This window comes from Crocuta crocuta, unplaced genomic scaffold (genome assembly GCF_008692635.1).
Source record: "Crocuta crocuta isolate KB4526 unplaced genomic scaffold, BGI_CrCroc_1.0 scaffold332, whole genome shotgun sequence".
NCBI lineage: Eukaryota > Metazoa > Chordata > Mammalia > Carnivora > Hyaenidae > Crocuta > Crocuta crocuta.
Genome location: NW_027532025.1, coordinates 944491 through 964465, shown reverse-complemented (window position 1 = coordinate 964465; position 19975 = coordinate 944491). Strand labels below are relative to the sequence as shown.

The window sequence follows — 19975 nt, the reverse complement described above, 5'->3', positions numbered from 1 at the left end:
GCAAAACAAAGACAACCTAATGAACAGGAGAAGATATTTGCAAATGATATATCCAATAAGGGGTTAATATCTAAAATATATAAAGAACTTATAAAGCTCTGATTAAAAATCTGATTAAAAAATACACAGAGGAGGTGTCCTGAGCGGCCGACTGGAACAAGCGCTGCCCACTCTCGGCACTAGCGTTACAGACCCCTTTGAGAGCCTGATTAAAGCCATGAATTTCTCTTGAGAAAAAGCAACACATATTTGACATTGTTCATATAATTTCAAGGGGTTTACAGACAACTATCTAAACTCAATGATGGATGGGGCGCCTGGGTGGCTTAGCCGGTTAAGCGTCCGACTTTCGCTTAGGTCATGATCTCGCGGTTCGTGGGTTCGAGCCCCGCGTCGGGCTCTGTGCTGACTGCCAGCTCAGAGTCTGGAGCCTGTTTCAGTTCTGTGACTCCCTCTCTCTCTCTCTGACCCTCTCCTGCTCACGCTGTCTCTCTCTCTCTCCTAGGGAAAAAAAAAAACCATTAAACTCAATGATGGATACCTAGTAGTAGCACACATTTTTTCAAGGCAAGATGGCAGAAAAGTAGGGAGCTCCATACATTTCACTTGCCCCTGTCTCTCAAATGGAGAAGGCCTGAAGCCATAGGAACCCTGACAGAATCGCAGGAGTTTGGGAGGAAAAGGAGACAGAGTCTGCTGAGAAAACAACCTTATAGGTGCGTGAGTGTGAATTGGGGAAGATACAAATGGACTGGGACCCGGAGATACGGAGGGAGAGGAGGGAGCCCCCATTGCCGGGAGCCGTGGTGAGTCGAGGGGAAAAGAAAGAGCGGCTGAAACTGTTCAAAGAACTTTCCCTGTCCCTGGAGAAGAGAAAAAACTTGGCTTGGGACAGAAAGTGATCCTGATTCCAGCTGTGGAGCAGACTTTGAGCTGGACGCCCCAGTCCCAGGCAGCGCCAAGTGAAACTGCTCCTCTGCTCTCCAGCTCGATCCGGAGGGGAAGTGGCACAGCCTGAAACCTTTCAGCTGCTCTTCCGGCTGAGCTTGATTCCCAGTGGGGAAGCAGACGGCTTGAAATGGCTTGGAAGGACTCGGCCTGCGGGTTTATATTTCGGGCAGTATCAATAAAGTGCACGGACTAAGATCTGGAAACGAGGTGTGGCTTGGGACATAGAACACGGCCCACCTTGGCTATGCCGGCTGCACAGGGAGAGCAGACCCAAAAGAGTGATTTGCAACACTTGGTTCGGGGAGGGACTGGGGTGCTGCCATATTTCTCCCAATAACCACCAAGGCAGGACCTCAGAGAGCAGCAGAGGGACTCAGTGGGGGCTAAGACTTGCCTACACCAAACAACACCCATTCCCGCTAGAGAGTTGCTTTTTTATACCAGAGCCCAGGGCAAGACCAACATACATGCACTGCTGTGATTAATTCTAGATCATTCTTTCTGTTCAGACGTATTTTCCCTTATCTCATTCATATCCCTCCCCTCGGCTGGACTGGGCACTCTGGTCATTGGTTTGCTTAAACAGTCATATTTAATCCATTCTCTAGATGTAAATTCTACACCTATACCACTACCTTTCTATCTCTCTCTCTCTGGAGTAATCCAACTATATAGTTTCTCTGATTAATATTATCTTTGTTTCTTGCTCCTCACCTCCTACCATACTCTCCTCTTTCTCTCTCTGAATTAAGCCTCTTAGTCTCTCTGCCTGATCATTTCCAACAGCACTGCATACACCCTGCTCTTTATTTGTAGCGGAGAATTCTGGTTATATGCTTTTAGACTGTCCCTTTTGTCTTAGGGGCTTTTTTCTTTTCTTCTTTTTTCTTTTAACTTTATTTTTATTATTTGTTTTTCCTCCTTCCTCTTTTATTTTCCTTCTTTTTTTTCCTTTTTCTTTTTCCCTATTTGTTGGATTTGTCTGTGCATCTGTCTGCCTTTGTTCCCTGTGCTTGTCTGTTTTCTTTTCCAGGGCTACCTCAAGAAACAAGCCAAAGTACACATGGTGGAGAGTCCCAAATACCACTATGAGTAGGGAAATAAAATAACCAAAGTCTCAACAAGAGAACCTAGAGACACCATTCAAAGAACACTTCCTGAACAGAGAGGCCCTGGACCGTCAAAGAACCTTCTTTAATACAGCAGTACTCGCAGGTACAGAGTGCATAACAAGCTTCTAAAACTAACAAGAGACAGAAAGCTAGCCAAAAGGATGAAAGGGAATAACTCTCCTCTAAAGAAATTCCAGGAAGAAATGACAGCTAAAGAACTGCTCAAAACAGATATAACCAACATAACTGAACAAGAATTTAGAACAATCATAAAATTAATCCCTGGGCTTGAAAAAGGCATGGAAGACATCAGAGAAACTACTGCTACAAAGACTATGGAACTTAAAAATAGTTGTGATGAATTAAAAAATGCTATAAATGAGGTGCATAATAAAATGGAGGCATCCAATGCACGGATTGAAGAGGCAGAGAGGAGAATAGGTGAATTAGAAGACATAATTATAGAAAAAGAGGAAGCAGAGAAAGGGAGACATAAAAGGATCCAGGAACAGGAAAGGAGAGCTAAGTGATACAATCAAACAGAACAATATCCATATCATAGGAATTCCAGAAGAGGAATAAAGAGGGAAAGCTGCTGAAGGAATACTTGAACAAATTATAGCTGAATACTTCCCCAATCTGGGGAAGGAAACAGACATTGAAATCCAAGAGGCACAGAGAACTCCCCTCAGATGTAACTTGAATCGATCTTCTGCACAACATATCATAGTAAAACTGGCAAAATATAAGGAAAAAGGATTCTGAAAGAAGCTAGGGATAAAAGGGCCCTAACATACAAAGGGAAACCTATCAGAGTGGTGACAGACCTATCTACTGAAACTTGGCAGGCCAGAAAGGAATGGCAAGAAATCCTCAATGTGATGAACAGAAAAAATATGCAGCCAAGAATCCTCTATCCAGCAAGCCTGTCATTCAGAATAGAAGGAGTAATAAAGGTCTTCCCACATAAACAAAAATTGAAAGAATTCATCACCACTAAACCAGCCCTACAAGAAATACTAAGGGGGACTCTATGAGGGAAATGTGGCAAGGAACACAAGTTACCAGAGACACTACCACAAGCATGAATCCTACAAAGAACACAATAACCTAAACTCATATTTTTTAATAATAACACTGAATGTAAGTGGACTAAATGCTCCAATCAAAAGACATAGGGTAGCAGAATGGATAAAAAATCAAAATCCATCTATTTGCTGTCTATAAGAAATTCATTTTAGACCTGAGGACACCTTCAGATTGAAGGTAAGGGGATGGGGAAATATGTATCATGCTACTGGAAGTCAAAAGCAAGCTGGAGTAGCTATACTGATATCAGACAAAATGGACTTTAAAGTAAAGGCAGTAACAAGGAATGAAGAAGGGCATTATATAATAATTACAGGATCTATCCATCAGGAAGAGCTAACAATCACGAATGTCTACACACCGAATATGGGAGCACCCAAATGCATAAAACAATCACAAACAGAAACAATCTTATGGACAAGATTGTGCTAATAGCAGGAGACTTGAATACTCCACTTATATCAATGGATAGATCAACTAGACATATAATCACTAAAGAAACAATGAACGTGAATGACACATTGGACCAGATGGATTTGACAGATATATTTAGAATTCTACATCCTGAGGCCATGCAATTCACTTTCTTCTCAAGTGCGCATGGCACATTCTCCAAGATAGATCACATACTGGGACATAAAGCAGCCCTCAATAAATATAAAAGAATTGAGATCATACCATTCACACTTTCAGATCACAATGCTATGACACCTGAAATCAATCACAGGGAAAAGTCTGGAAAACCTCCAAAAACATGGAGGTTAAAGAACACCCTACTAAAGAACGAATGCGCCATTCAGGCATTTAGAGAAGAAATTTAAAAATACATGGAAGGGAAACAAATGAAAATGAAAATACAACAATTCAAACTCTATGGGACACATCAAAGGCAGTCCTAAGAGGAAAGTACATTGCACTCCAGGCCTATTTCAAGGCATTAGAAAAAGTGCAAATACAAAATCTAATAGTGCACCTAAAGGAACTAGAAGGAGGGCAACAAAAGCACCTCAAACCCAGTAGGAGAAGAGAAATAATAAAAATCAGGGCAGAAATAAACAATACAGAATCCAAAATAACAGTTGAACAGATCAATGAAACCAAGAGTTGATTTTTTGAAAAAATAAACAAAATTCACAAACCTCTAGTCAGGTTTCTCAAAATGAAAAGAGAGAGCACCCAAATAGACAAAATCATGAATGAAAATGGACTTATTACAACCAATCCCTCAGAAATACAACCAATTATCAGAGAATACTATGAAAAACTATATGCCAACAAACTGGACAACTGAGAAGAAATGGACAAATTCCTAAACCCACACTACCAAAATTCACATGGGAAGAGATAGAAAATCTAAACAGACCCATTACTAGTGAAGAAATTGGATCAGTTATCAAAAATCTCCCAACAAATAAGCACACTGGGCCAGATGGCTTCCCTGGAGAATTCTACCAGACATTTAAAACAGAGGTAATACCCATTCTTCTCAAGCTATTCCGAAAAATAGAAATCGAAGGAAAACTTCTGGACTGTTCTATGAAGCCAGCATCACTTTGATTCTCAAGCCAGACAGAGACCCAGACAAAAAAGAGAACTACAGGCCAATATCCTTGATGAATACGGATGCAAAAATCCTCAACAAGATACTTGCAACTCGAATGTAACAGCACATAAAAATAATTATCCACCATGATCAAGTGGGATTCATTCATGGGTTACAGGGCTGGTTCAATATTTGTAAAGCAATCAATGTGATACATCACATCAACAAAAGAAAAGATAAAAACCATATGATCCTGTCGAAAGATGCAGAAAAAGCATTTGACAAAATACAGCATCCCTTCCTAATAAAGACCCTCAAGAAAGTTGGGATAGAAGAAATTTACTTAAGCATCATAAAAGCCATCTATGAGAAGCCTTCAGCTAACATCACCCTCAATGGGGAAAAACGGAGAGCTTTCCCCCTGAGATCAGGAACACGACAGGGATGTCCACTCTCACCACTGTTGTTTAACATAGTGCTGGAAGTCCTAGAGTCAGCAATCAGACAACAAAAGGAAATAAAAGGCATCAGAATTGGCAAAAAGGAAGTCAAACTTCCATTTTTTGCAGACAAGATGATACTCTACATAGAAAACCCAACAGACTCCACCAGAAGCCTACTAGAACTGATCCAAGAATTAAGCAAAGTTGCAGGGTACAAAATCAATGTATAGAAATTGGTTGCATTTTTATACACCAATAATGAAGAGAAATCAACAGAAAGAGAAATCAAGAAACTGATCCCATTAACAATTGCACAAAAATACATAAAATTCCTAGGAATAAGCCTATCCAAAGATACAGGAGATCTGTATGATGAAAACTATAGAAAACTTATGAAGGAAACTGAAGATGACACAAAGAAATGGAAAAACATTCCATGCCCATGGATCAGAAGAATAAATATTGTTAAAATGTCATTACTTACCAAGGCAATCTACACATTTAATGTAATCCAAATCAAAATTGCACCAGCATTCTTCTCAAAGCTAGAACAAATTATCCTAAAATTTGTATGGAACCACAAAAGACCCTGAATAGCCAAAGTAATATTGAAGAAGAAAACCAAAACAGGAGGCATCACCATCCCAGACTTTAGCCTCTACTACAAAGCTGTAATCATCAAGACAGTATGGTATTAGCACAAAAACAGACACATAGACCAAGAGAATAGAGAACTCAGAACTGGACCCACAAATGTATGGCCAACTAATCTTTGACAAAGCGGGGAAGAGTATCCAATGGAAAAAAGACAGCCTCTCTAGGTTTTTCCAGATGGTGCTGGGAAAACTGGACAGCAACACACAAAAGAATAAAACTAGATCACTTTCTCACACCATATACAAAAATAAACTCAAAATGGATAAAGGACCTGAATGTGAGACAGAAAACCACCAAACCCTAGAGGAGAAAGCAGGAAACAACCTCCTTGACCTCAAACGCAGCAATTTCTTACTTGACACATCCCCAAAGGCAAGGGAATCAAGAGCAAAAATCAACAACNCAAAAGAGAACATCCAGATGGCCAATAGGTACATGAAACGATGCACAACATTACTCCTCATCAAGGAAATACAAATCAAAACCACACTGAGATACCACCTCACGCTGGTCAGAGTGGCTAAAATGAACAAATTAGGATACTATAGATGCTGGTGAGAATGTGGAGAAATAGGCACCCTCCTACACTGTTGGTGGGAATGCAAACTGGTGCAGCCCCTCTGGAAAACTGTATGGAGGTTCCTCAGAAACTTACCAGTAGAACTCCCCTATGACCCAGCAATAGCATGCTAGGAATTTACCCAAGGGATACAGAAGTGCTGATGCATAGGGGCACATGTACCCCAATGTTCATAGCAGCACTCTCAACAATAGCCAAATCACGGAAAGAGCCTAAGTGTCCATCAACTGATGAATGGATCAAGAAGATGTGGTTTATCTATACAATGGAATACTACATTGCGATGAGAGAAAGAATGAAATCTGGCCATTTGTAGCAACGTGGAACTTGAGGGTGTTATGCTGAGCGAAATAAGTCAAGCAGAGAAAGACAGATACCATATGTTTTCCTTATAGGTGGATCAGGAGAAAGTTAACAGAGGATGATGGGGGAGAAGAAGGGGAAAAATAGTTGGGGAGAAGGAGGGAGGCAAACCATGAGAAACTTTTGAATGCTGAGAACAAACTGAGGGCTGATGGAGGTAGGGGAGAGGGGAAGGCGAGTGATGGGCATGGAGGAGGGCACTTGTTGGGATGAGCACTGGGTATTATATGGAAACGAACATCACAATAAGATATTTAAGAAAAAATAGAGGAGACTTGAAAAAAATAAAAATAAAAATAAAAAGTATATTTTCTCCTAAACAAAATAAAGGAAATAAATAAGCATTAAAAAAATACACAGAGGATCTGAATAGGGATTTTTCTAAAGAAGACAAATAATTGGCCATCAGATATATTCAAGGATGCTCAAAATCAATACTCATCAGGGAAATGCAAATCAAAACCACAATGAGATATCACCTCATACCAGTCAAAATGGCTAGTACCTAAAAGACAAAAAATAACAAGTATTGACACGATATGGAGAAAAGGGAACCCTGTGCACTGCTGGTGGGACTGTGAACTGGTGCAGCCACTCTTGAAAACAGTATGGAGGTTTTGTAAAACATTAAAATTAAAATTTCTATTAAAAATAGAAATACCATTAAATCCAGTAATTCCACTACTAGGTATTTACCCAAAGAAAACAAAAACACTAATTAGAAGATATACACACCACTATGTATATTGCAGACTTATTTAAAATAGCCCAGATATGTAGGTAACCCTAAGTGTCCTTTGATGAATGGATAAAGGTATAGTTTACATATACAATGAGATATTACTCAGCCATAGAAAGGAATAAGGTCTTGCCACTTGTGACTTGAATGGACCTAGAGAGTATTATGCTAAGTGAAATAAGTCAGACAGAGAAAGACAAATGCCATATGATTTCACTTATTTTTGAAATCTAAAAACAAAAACAAATGAACATACAAACAAAAACAGATTCTTAAATATAGAGACCAAACTAGTGTTTGCCAGATGGAATGTGGGTGTGTAGATAGATGAAATAAAGGGGACTAAGAGGTACAGACTTCAAGTTATAAAATAAGTAAGTCACAGAGGTGAAAAGTATACTAGGGAATATCATCAATGATATTGTAAGAATGTTTCACGGTTACAGATGGTGACTACATTTATCATGGTAAGCATTGAGTAATATATAGAATTGTCAAGTATATATACTGTACCCATGAACCTAACAAAACATTGTATGTTAATTACACTTCAATTACAAAATGTAAAAAAAAAATAACAATGAGATCCCACTGCACACTCAGTAGAATAGCCTATCAATCAGACAAACAATAACAAGTATTGGCAAGGATGTAGAGAAAATGGAACCCGCAAACATTGTTGATGAGAATGTTAAATGACACAGTCATTTTGCAGAACAGTTGGGAAGTTCCTCAAAATGTTAAACATAGTTACCAAATGACTCACAATTCCAACTAACTCCTAGGTTTATACCCAAAAGAAACGAAAAAATACGTCCACAGAAAAACACGTACATTAATGTTAACAGCAACAGTATTCTTAATAGCCAAAATATGAAAACAACTCTAATGTCCATCAACTGGTGAACAGATGATAAAATGTGGTAGATCCATATAGGAACAGCATTTGGCAATGAAAAGGAATGAAGTACTGATCCATATTACAGGATATATAAACCTTGAAAACATTGTTCTAAGAGCAAGAAGCCAGTCTCAAAGACCACATATGTATCATTCCATTCATATGAAATGCCCTGAATAGGTAAATCTATACAGACAGAAAATGGATTACTAGTTACCTAGTGATGGATTTGGGGGGGAAGGGAGAAGAAAGAAGGGATAAAGGGGAATGATTACTAACGAATATAGGGTTTCTTCTGGGCATAATGGAAATGTTTAAAAATTTACTATAGTGATGGTTGCACAAATCTATGAATATACTAAATAACATTAAACTGTGGCCTTAGACATTGGTAAATTGAATGGTATGTGAATTATATCTCAATAAAGGTATCTGAAATTCTGAAGGGGTCATTAACTCTGAGCTTCACTACAGGGTGATCTAGGCAGACTGTTTGTTGGGAGCCCCTGATACCAGCATCTTCAGGTGTTCACTTGCTTGCAACTGCCAGGAATAGGCTTTCACCATCCCCTGGAGAGTAATGATCTGCCTGACAATGTTCTGGGAGCTCTTAAAATTTCTTTATTCATTTGTTTTGTTTTTTAGATTCCACATACAAGTGAAATCATATGGTATTTGTCTTTCTCTGTGTGGATTATTTTCACTTAGCCAAGTGAAAATATATTCAAGTATATTCACATTGTCACAAGCTACAAACAGACAACTACAAAGAGAGAAACCGACTCATAAATATAGAGAACTGGTGGTTTCCAAAGGAGGGTGTGTATGTGTGAAATGGGTGTTTAGGGTTAAGAAGCACAAACTTCCAGTTATAAAGTAAGTCGCCAAGATGAAAAGTAAAGCAGAGGGAATATAGTCAATAATAGAGTAATACACATCATGGTATTTCATAACATATACCATTGTTGAATTACTAGGTTGTACAATTGAAACTAGTTTTTTTTAATGTTATTTTTTTATTTTTTGATTTCTGAGAGAAAGGGACAGCGTGAACAGGGAAGGGTCAGCGAGAGGGAGACACAGAATCTGAAACAGGCTCCAGACTCTGAGCTAGCTGTCAGCACAGAGCCTGACGCGGGGCTCGAACCCACGAACCGTAAGATCATGACCTGAGCTGAAGTCAGACACTTAACCGACTGAGCCACCCAGGCACCTCCACTTGAAACTAATTTAATATTATACATCAACTATACTTCTATTAGAATTTTTTAATTTCTAATTTTTAACAATCTAGACAGAAGTTAGAAATTTTCCTTAGAGAATGTAGTTTTGGTATAACTAGTTGTTCCTGCCTGACAAACCAAAAATACTTTCTACACATCAAGATGAAAGGAACAGACATTTACTGAGCCTCTATTATGGGCTAGGCACTTCCCATTCTCTACTGTATTAATCTTTTTAACTCTGTGGGGATGACATTATAACATTCTCATTTTTATACATGAGGAAACTGAGATGCAGGGATTAACACAGCTAAAACTGGTGAAATTCTGATGTCCGAATTCAGGGTCTCAGCTCTACTCACTTTTTTTTTTTTTAAGTATATTTATTTTTGAGAGGGGGAAGGAGGGATGGAGGGAGACTGAGAACAAGCAAGGGAGGGGCGGAGAGGGGGGGAGGGAGGGAGAGAGAGAGGGAGGGAGGGAGAGAGAGAGAGAAAGAAAGAGAGAATAGCCCCAGCAGGCTCCACAGTTCATGGGTTCAAGCCCCGCATTGGACTCCATGCTGATGGTACAGGGCCTACTTAGGATTCTTTCCCTTCTCTCTGCTCCTCCCCTGCTCTCGCTCTCTCAAAATAAATAAATAAACTTAAAAAAAATTCCTTTAAGGGGTGCCTGGGTGGCTCAGTCAGTTAAGCGTCTGACTTCAGCTCAGGTCATGATCTCACGGTTCATGGGTTTGAGCCCCGCATCAGGCTGTGTGCTAGCAGCAAGGAGCCTGGAGCTTGCTTTGGATTCTGTGCCTCCCTCTCTCTGCCCATTCTCCCATTCACACTCTATCAAAAATAAACAAACTTAAAAAAATTCCTTTAAAAATAAAAAGGCTGCAAAACCAGAATGGAGCTTTCTTTCCAGCATCACTGGTAGTTCCAGATCCACATCCAGGACTCCTGGAGCCCAGGAAATCGGTGCAGACGCTCTGCATCTGCTCTTGTACAACTTCAATCTAGTATCCTCAGCAAATTTAAATTATATTAAAATTTTCATCTAACCTAAGACTGATAGGTGAGTATGTTCTCTTCCTGCCCATTCATAACCCACCTGAAATGCTATGCTTTCTCCTACCTCCCAGTCTACTCTCCACCCAGCAGCTAGGATGGTTAGATCACCCCCACCTCAAATCCCAACCAGTGGTTTCTATTTAAAATTTAAAAAATAGGGGTACCTGGGTGGCTCAGTTGGTTAAGTGTTTGACTTTGGCTCAGTTAATAATCACACGGTTCATGGGTTCGAGCACTGCATCCGGCTCTGTGCTGACAGCTGGCTCAGAGCCTGGAGCCTGCTTCAGATTCTGCATCTCCCTCTCTCTCTAACCCTCCCCTGCTCACTCTGTCTCTCTCTCTCTCTCTCAGAACTAAATAAAACATTTAAAAAATTTAAAAAATAAAATAAAATTTTAAAAATAAACATAAAATCCTAATTAGGCCCTATATAATCTGATTGGGCCCCTGCTTATATCTCCAACCTTATCTGTTACCACTTCCTTGCTGATTGTACTCCACCACACTTACTGAGCTCAAGTTCACCCCATGGCCTTTACACATACAGCTCCTTCTGCTTGGAATGTTCTTCCAAGATCTTCATATGGCTCACTCCAGAGGCCTCTCCTCAAATGTCACCTGCTCAGAGTGGCCTCCTCCACTAGTTATCTTATCTTTGGCACTACTATACCTTATTTTCTTTGTGGACCTATTTTCTTATCAGCTATTCATCACCTTCCCTTGACCACCACCACCACCACCACTAGAATGAAAGTTGCTGGCAGGGCAGAGATTTTATATCATTCACTGTTTCATCGATATGTACAACAGTGTCTGGCATACAGGAGATAATCAATAAATATTTCCTATTATTAATCTGTAAAAACCATTTGCCAACTAACCATGGAAATCCTTGAGATGTTTAGTTCCCTGTTTCCTATGACCCACTTAAGTAATTTTTCCTCCTTATAACTGTTTCTTCCTTGAGGGACAGAAATCATGTCTTACATTATTTTTCTTTATTTATTTAGTGTTTATTTACTTTGAGAGAGACAAAGAGAGAGAGAGACAGAGAGAGACAGAGAGAGAGAATGAGTGGAGGAGGGGCAGAGAGCGCCAAGCAGGCTCCATGCTGTTGGTGCAGACAGAGTCACAAACCGTGAGATCATGACCTGAGCCAAAACCAAGATTCAGACGCTTAACCAACTTAGACACCCAGGCACCCCTCTTACACTCTTTATGTGTTCAGAAACCCCTAGCAGAAACATTTGTACTAGTCTGGCTCCCCTCCAAAAAATATCAAAGTATTTTTCTTTGCAGACAGTTAATTATCTTTAGAATACATTCCAGATTTGTGATACAAACTGGCTATGGTATCTCTTAAACAATAAATGAAAACAGAGTTGGCACACTTACTTCTGGCATCTGTCTTATCCAACTCACTGAGACATAAGTCATCCTTGGCATCAGTGCTCCCCTCAACACCATGTCTTAAAAAAAACTTTATATCATTTTCATCAATTTCATTCTCATCATCCAAGTCATATTTTTGTAACCCTTCTAATAGCTTTACAGCAGCTAAATGAGCAAACCTGTAGGAAAGAAATCAGTAATTAACAAGATCCACAATCTCCTTCAAATTGAAATGACAGTTTACACTTAATTTAGCAAATTACACTCTGTATGTTATGCCACCAACTCATCCACCAGTAAAGGAGCAAGCTGTACCTGAAGGTCAGTGACAATTTGACATACATCCAGCTCAAAGAGTTACTGGACACTAAGGACAAAGAATCCTAGTAAAGGTTATTTCATAATTTGTATTGGCAAAAATCCAACTGGGAGAAGAGACCCAATATCAAGAGAATATGTGTTGTGTCCCAGACACAGCTGGCCAACTGAATAGAAAGCCCAGAACCACCCTATTTGTTACCTATATTTACTACCTTTTTTGATGGCCTAATTTAGATTGCAGAATTAGTTCTGTTTCCAGATTTAGGGTAACGATGTAGCTCTAGCCCCCTTAATTTTCATCCTTCCTCAACCCAAAATACTTGGCATGGTTTTGAGATTTAATGGAAAATCATGACTTTTTCCATCCACATTTTCTATTTTCTTTGATCTTGCCCATACCTCTAAGAAGTTTCCAATAATATAGCCTAGGTTTTGGAGCTGATGTTATGCTTGCATGTAATCTACGCATTTTTCTCAGTCTGGCTAATTGAAGTGTTTAATGTTTTCTCTTATGACATGGAGAACTACTCATTAAACACAAAATCTCAAATCCTACTTTTTTCACATACTTATATAACCACTTGCACACATCTATCCTTACCTTATCCAATACATCAGGCAAATAAAGATATGGTAACAAATATTTTAGGAAGTTGTAAAGTTAACAGAATTCATTATCTCAACTACTATGTTGCAATTTAATAGCTATCATTTACTGAGTACTTGCTTTATGCCAAATTCAAGTTTCTTTTTTTTTAAGTTATTTTATTTTGAGAGAGAGAAAGTGAGAGAATGCGTGCGCATGTTTTGGCGGAGAGGGAGAGACAATCTCAAGCAGCCTCTGCACTGTCAGCACGGAGCTCTAACTCACAAACTGTGAGATTGTGACCTGAGCTGAAATCAAGAGTCAAGTGCTTAACGGACTTAGCCACCCAGAAACCCCTCCACTTTTTTAAAAAGTTTATTCAGGGTTATTTCTATAACACTACACATACAACTAGCATTTTGGGGCATGAATTACAAAGTTCTCATAGGTATATAGTGGAATCTCACTGTGATTTTAATTTGCATTCTAATGAAAATGATTTTGAGCATTTTTACATACGTATTTGCCATTTATACATTTTCCTCTGATGAACAAACAATATCAAATACCGGCAAGATAAGAAACAAAAGAAACTCTCTTCCACTGCTAATGAGTATGACCCAGTAATCCTACGCCTATTTATGCAACTGAGCTGAAAACTTACATTCACACAAAAACCTGTATGTGAATGTTTATAGCAGCTTTATGCATGCTCACCAACAAATGTATATAATCAAGATTATATCCTTCGACAGGCTACTGGATTATTGAACTATGGAATACTCTGGAATTCTACATCTAATGGAATATTACTCAGCAATAAGAAATGAACTACCAATACATAAATGAATCTCAAAATAATGATACTGAGAGAAAGAAGCCAGATCTATAAGAGTATGTACTGTATTCTAGGAAATGCAAACTAAACTACATTGACAGGAAGCAGATCAGCAACTGCTGGGGGGAAGGGAAGTGGGGAGCAGGGGAAGGAAAGAGATACAAAGGGGGCACAAGGAGACTTTTGAGGATGATGGATATGTTCACGCTCTTGATGGTGTAATGGTTTCACTGGTATATGCATTTATCAGAAATTCATCAGTTTGTACTATAAAAATATGTGTGCTTTGTCATATGCCAATTATACCTTGGTGAAGCCATTTTCCAAAATAAAAATAAAGTGGGCTTGAGTTGATTATGATCCTAGGTACGTGGAACCACAAAACCATGCTCCAGGGCTTCAAAGAAATCCCTCAAAATTTTAAGTAACTCACAAAAATTGCAGAGCAATTCAAAAATTAGGTCCTGGCACTCTGTCAAACCTTATTCTCAACTTTTAGCCATATTTCTACCTTAGCTTCAAGCAGTTCTGAACCTCATACAGCTCCTCAAACACACAAGGTATTGTCTTACAATTCTGCATCCTTCAAGTGCCAGCAATAAATGTTGCTTCCTCCAAAAAAATTTTTTCTCTGACCTCTATATAAATTCCAGCTCCCTTCAGATTCCTTCATAACTGTTACCATCATCTGTATTAACATTTCTCCCCCACAGTTTTCAAATGGGAAGATCTGGGTACTTTTTCTCCTTTGTTCTTTGTATCTCACACATAACATGTGATATGTCACAATGATTATAATTAATAATAATTACTATGTATAATGTCTCTTCACAAGATTGCAAACTTTAGGGCAAGGACTGTGTTTTTTCAACTTTGTAATCCTAACACTAACTACAGCACTAGGGACACACTATGTGTACAGGAAACTGAAAGAAAAACAACCAAATGAACAAATGGATGGACTGAATTTTCCCTGAGGACCTCCTTGAGGTGATCAATAATACATGTTATATTTAATTCAAACATCAAAAATTTTTTTCCAAAACCTATATGACTCCAAATTGATTATTCCTTTTTATCACACGGTATTTCACATAGTACGGGCATTTGGGTGACACGATTCTCCATTGTGTACCACTGTTTTAAGCACTGCACCTAACCTCACTATATATCCATGTTGGTGTCCAGTCATTGTGACACTCACTCCTCCACACATTTCCAAATCCCCTCTCTCTCCCATGAAAAGGGACAATACTATCTCCTGGTTGAAAGTCATTACTTTAAAGAGCTGATGTCTCATCAAATGTCAATTCAGCTTGAAAATTGTCATTCCATCAGTATTTGACAGATTTCTATAATTCCATTAAATCCACAGTTTTTTGAGTATAAGAGAGTATATACAAAAGTTTAAAAACAAAAGAAAGTAGTAAAGCAGACAGGGATACCTCTTAGCCACATCACTGGGTTTCTCCCCTGCTTTGTTTGTTATATTACTGTCTGCTCCCATTTTAATTATCCACTTCAAACACTCTATGTGGCCTTGCCCAGCAGCTGTTTCAAAAATACAAAAGAGAAAATACACACACAAAAGTTATTGTCATTAGTAACAATTAGTAACATTAGTAACAATTGTCTTAAAATCTTGGACAATCCCATTAGAAAATGTTTTCATAAATAGTGATCCTTATAATCACCAACCAGCAAAAGTAAGTTGGGTAGATGTTACTTTCTCTGTTCATTTATTATTCATTAGACAAACATTCTATCAAATATCTACTGTGCTAGTCCCTATACAGAGGACTTTATATACAGATATAAAAGCTGAAGTTCAACGAGGTTATTTATTTAATATCACACAGCTAGCAAGGAATGGATTTGAAACTATAATCAAGGTGTTCCCCACCCTTCTCCAGTGTTCACCTTCTACTATCTATAGGTCCTGACTAATCCTGTAACTGACCAGAATGTGAGCACAATCTAGCCACAGGGACCCACATGGACTTCAGATATCTTGTGTCATCTTATATAGAGAGGTTATTCTACTGACTCTTAAAACTCAAAACGTGTAGGCCCCTCACTAATTATCAGAACCATTTACCACTTTTTTCAAAATCTTGGGGTTTTTTTAATGTTTTATTTATATTTGAGACAGACAGACAGACAGAGCATGAATGGGAGAAGGACAGAGAGAAGGAGACACGGAGTCCAAAGCAGGCTCCAGGCTCCAAGCTGTCAGCACAGAGCCTGACATGGGACTCAAACTCATGAGCTGTAAGATGGTGACCTGAGCTGAAGTCAGACGACTTCCACCGACTCAGCCACCCAGGTGCCCCTCAAAATCTTGTTAATACATGTATTCAATACTAATTTTCACCTCCACAACTCTGTTTACATATCTTCTCACCTCATGCCCAGTACTCAACCATATGCTCAACTAACTTCTATCCATCCTTGTAGATTTATCTCAAGACTCTGTGAAACTGGGGGAGAAAACTAAACTAAAGAACTTAGCAAGTGGCTGGCACATAAAGACTCTCAATAAATGTCTGTAAAGTTGATGAGTGAATTAAGGAATCAGAATGTTAATAAAATGTCAGCTTTGCTCTTACCAGCTATGTAACCTCAGTCAAGAAAACTGATTCCTGTGGACCCCAATTTCCTTATCTTTTAGAGAAGATTTCATACTTACAAGGAGGGTACATTGCTGCTTCATGAAGTTACAAGGGTTAAATGTGATTACAGTTTTGCACCCCATTAAATATCATATAAACATAACATGATTTCTGAATTCCCATGAACTCTCCTTTAACCTTACCAACTTCTTCTGTTGCTCAGTTTCTACTCTTGAATTCCTATTGGCTATATTTTAACAACCAAATCCTTTTTGCCATTTATTACATCCTGACTTCTACAAATCTCTAGTTGTTCATGTTATGAGTATGTGGCTCCTTAAGAGGCAGGTCTGGATCTCATACTGTCTATACCGTGCAAGCATATGGTTGGTGCTGAATATACATGCCTCTGTAAAATAAATCAAAGACTAAGAATTTTTGGTATATCTTTGGTGCCTCAAAAAGTGCATCTACCTCCAATACTGGCAACAGATGAAAGAGGACACAAAGTCAGAAACAGTGACAGAGGAACCCCAACACTACTGTACGAACTCTTCTGCCCTTCTCTTGTTCACTAAGAGCCATCTACCACTCTCAGAGTTGGTCCCTGAAAAGCCTGGGCCTTCTCCCTCTCTCCTACAGCAAACCCAAAACCAGTTAACAAAGAATATTACAAGAGTTCCCAGACCTTTAGAAATAACCCCACTATAGGCAAAGACAGCAACATATTCCATCTTTAAGATTTACAAAATAGTAATTATGTATCATGGATAACAGTTTTATAAGAGAGAATGAACTTAACCAAACATTTCCACGTTATTAAACAAATATTGTTTACAAAGAGGGGGAGGGGAGGCAAAAGAATTTCTCTAAAATGAAATACAATAAAAGGATTTTTACCCAAGATCCTTACTGTATTCTGGTTAGCATATGTTTATTAATTTAATCCATGTTTTATAAGAGAACAGATAAAATTACACAGTGGCTAGAAATTCTTTGCAATACTTACGGCTTAGCAAATTAAAAGAAGGACCAGTAATCGTGGATTTAACAATCATTAAATGGTTAAGAAGAATGCCCCAATAATAAATACAGCAGCTTATTTACTGAATTAAAAATTAAAGGAAAAGCAGCAGAAAGTTTGACAAAATGTGGGAAAGGTGATTAAATCTTAAGGAGACACCAACTTTTATTTACCCAATTTGGATATATTCTAAACATAGAGATGTTTGACAGGAAAGACAAATGTACACAAAATGCCCCTTCTCCCCATTGTAGCCACTTCTCATCCCTCTACCACACCATGTGATCCACTCCTGGACCCAGGTCTCCTCAGTGGATAGACTGACAAGAGAAGGGGTGAAGAGCAAACACTATTGGTTCCTTCTCAGTTTCACCTTCCCATCTTCTCACTATGTCAGCATCCCAAACACCCTGTGGTTATACATCAGTCCCTTTAGAACCTTCTTCCAGGTCTCTCATTTCCATCTTAGTTCCAGTGGTAAAAAGGTGACTGAGAAAGGCTGAAAACCAGCCATCAATGAAACTTAATTTTCCTGGGAAGATGCATATTAACCATCATGAGTGAGCTTATATTTTGCTACAGTATCTAAATGATACTCCACATATATATTAGTAATGAAAAGTGGTTATATCTAGGATATGAAATGACGGCTTTGCTTTAAGGCACCACACTTTAAACTATACATATATATGGCACATTTTGTCTCCACCCCATTTGCAAATCCCATGGCAAATATTAAACCCCTAGACAGCCAGTAGAGATAGAGGAGCAAGACTTTCCAAGTCTAGGGTAGAGCATTTGCCAAAATGGAAACCTCTCTGTATGTAGGGGAAATCCATTTGCATTCCCCTTCTTCTTACTCCATCGAAGCTCTCTCTTATATAACTACTGGTACACATGGTACTTAGATCCTATACTGGAGATTCCTTATGAATGAAACCAACTTTAATAATTAAACTAAGAACCTAACCAACAGGAACATAGTCTGTGATTAGGATCAGCAGAAGTTATTTATAAAAAATAAAAATCTAATTCAAACACATGACTGCCAGCACGCCAGGGTGGCTCAGTCAGTGAAGTGTCCAACTCTTAGTTTCAGCTCAGGTCATGATCTCACAGTTCGTGAGTTCAGGCCCTGCATTGGGCTCTGTGCTGACAGTGTGGAGCCAGCTTGGGATTCTGTGTGTGTGTGCCTCTCTCTCTGCCTCACCCCCATGCTGTCTCTACCTCTCTCAAAAATAAATAAATGTTAAAAATTAAAAAAAAAAAAACACACACACACACACATGACTGCATTAACTAGACTATTTACTGTCTTTTACTTTAACATTTTTAAGGGTTTTTTAAAGTAATCTCTATGGCCAAAATGGGGCTAGAACTCATGACTCCAAGATCAAGAGTCACATACTTCACAATTGAGCCAGCCGGGAGTCCCTTTCACACTTTTACAAGAATTACCTGCCATTAGATTCTAAAGAAACTTATAATATCAAATATTGATGGAATGGAAATTTCAGGTGGGGTAGTTTAACAATCTGGTTTTTTATTTTATAAATAAAAGGAAGACTGTCAAGAATAAATCTTAGAGTACATACTCCCAATAAGGATTGACAATTTGACAGTCTGATTTAAAAACCAAAAAGCTAGATAATAATTTAGAATTACACATAGAAGGAAGGAGAGATTACAGAGAAAAGTGGTAGACATCTTTAAGACATGTTCAAATCAAAGGTTCATTGATACTCCTATGGAAGTAAAAATCTGCTATACATTTTTTTCAAGTTCTGGTATGTATTTTTCATGCCATAGCATGAATTAATAAATCATTTTTAATCCAAAGAAAATGTTAGTCCTAAGAAACTTCTCTAGCAGTGAATTTCATATCTAAACATGTCAGTGTCAAAAGAGAATTTCTATTGGAATTACCTTAAATGTGACAGAATTTCTGATATCATAAAAGGAATATCACACTTCAATTTAAAAGTAAGCACTCTGTGTACCATATAAGGAAGACTTAAATGCCTTAGGGTATCAGGAAAGTTTTACATTTTCACATGTTTCTGAGGGATAATTATTTTTTTCTTTTATAGTTTATTGTCAAGTTGGTTTCCATATAACACCCAGTGCTCATCCCAACAAGTGCCCTCCTTCATGTCCATCACCCCTTTTCCCCTCTCCCCCACCCCCATCAGCCCTCAGTTTGTTCTCAGTATTTAAGAGTTTGCCTCCCTCCCTCTCCATAACAGTTTTTTTCCCCTTTCCCTCCTCCACGGTCCTCTGTTAAGTTTCTCCTGTTTCACATATGAGTGAAAACATATAGTATCTATCCTTCTCTGCCTGACTTATTTCACTTAGCATAACACCCTCAAGTTCTATCCACATTGCTACAAATGGCTAGATCTCATTCTTTCTTGTTGCCATGTAGTACTCCATTGTATAGATAAACCCCATCTTCTTGATCCATTTGTCAGTTGATGGACATTTGGGCTCTTTCCATGATTTGGCTATTGTTGAAAGTGCTGCTATGAACACTGGGATACATG

General features: G+C 38.5%; 1 protein-coding gene across 1 annotated transcript in view; it reads right to left on the bottom strand.

The window, feature by feature from the left end:
• The window catches only part of ANKRD42 (ankyrin repeat domain 42), a 63528-nt gene that overhangs the window by 15064 nt on the left and 28489 nt on the right, over positions 1 to 19975 (bottom strand). Inside the window, exons 9-10 of the mRNA XM_077776191.1 lie at positions 15242 to 15347; positions 12055 to 12230 (exon numbers count right to left, since the gene is read on the bottom strand). Coding sequence (XP_077632317.1) covers positions 12055 to 12230; positions 15242 to 15347 — 282 coding nt within the window. The remainder of the gene's footprint in view (positions 1 to 12054; positions 12231 to 15241; positions 15348 to 19975) is intronic.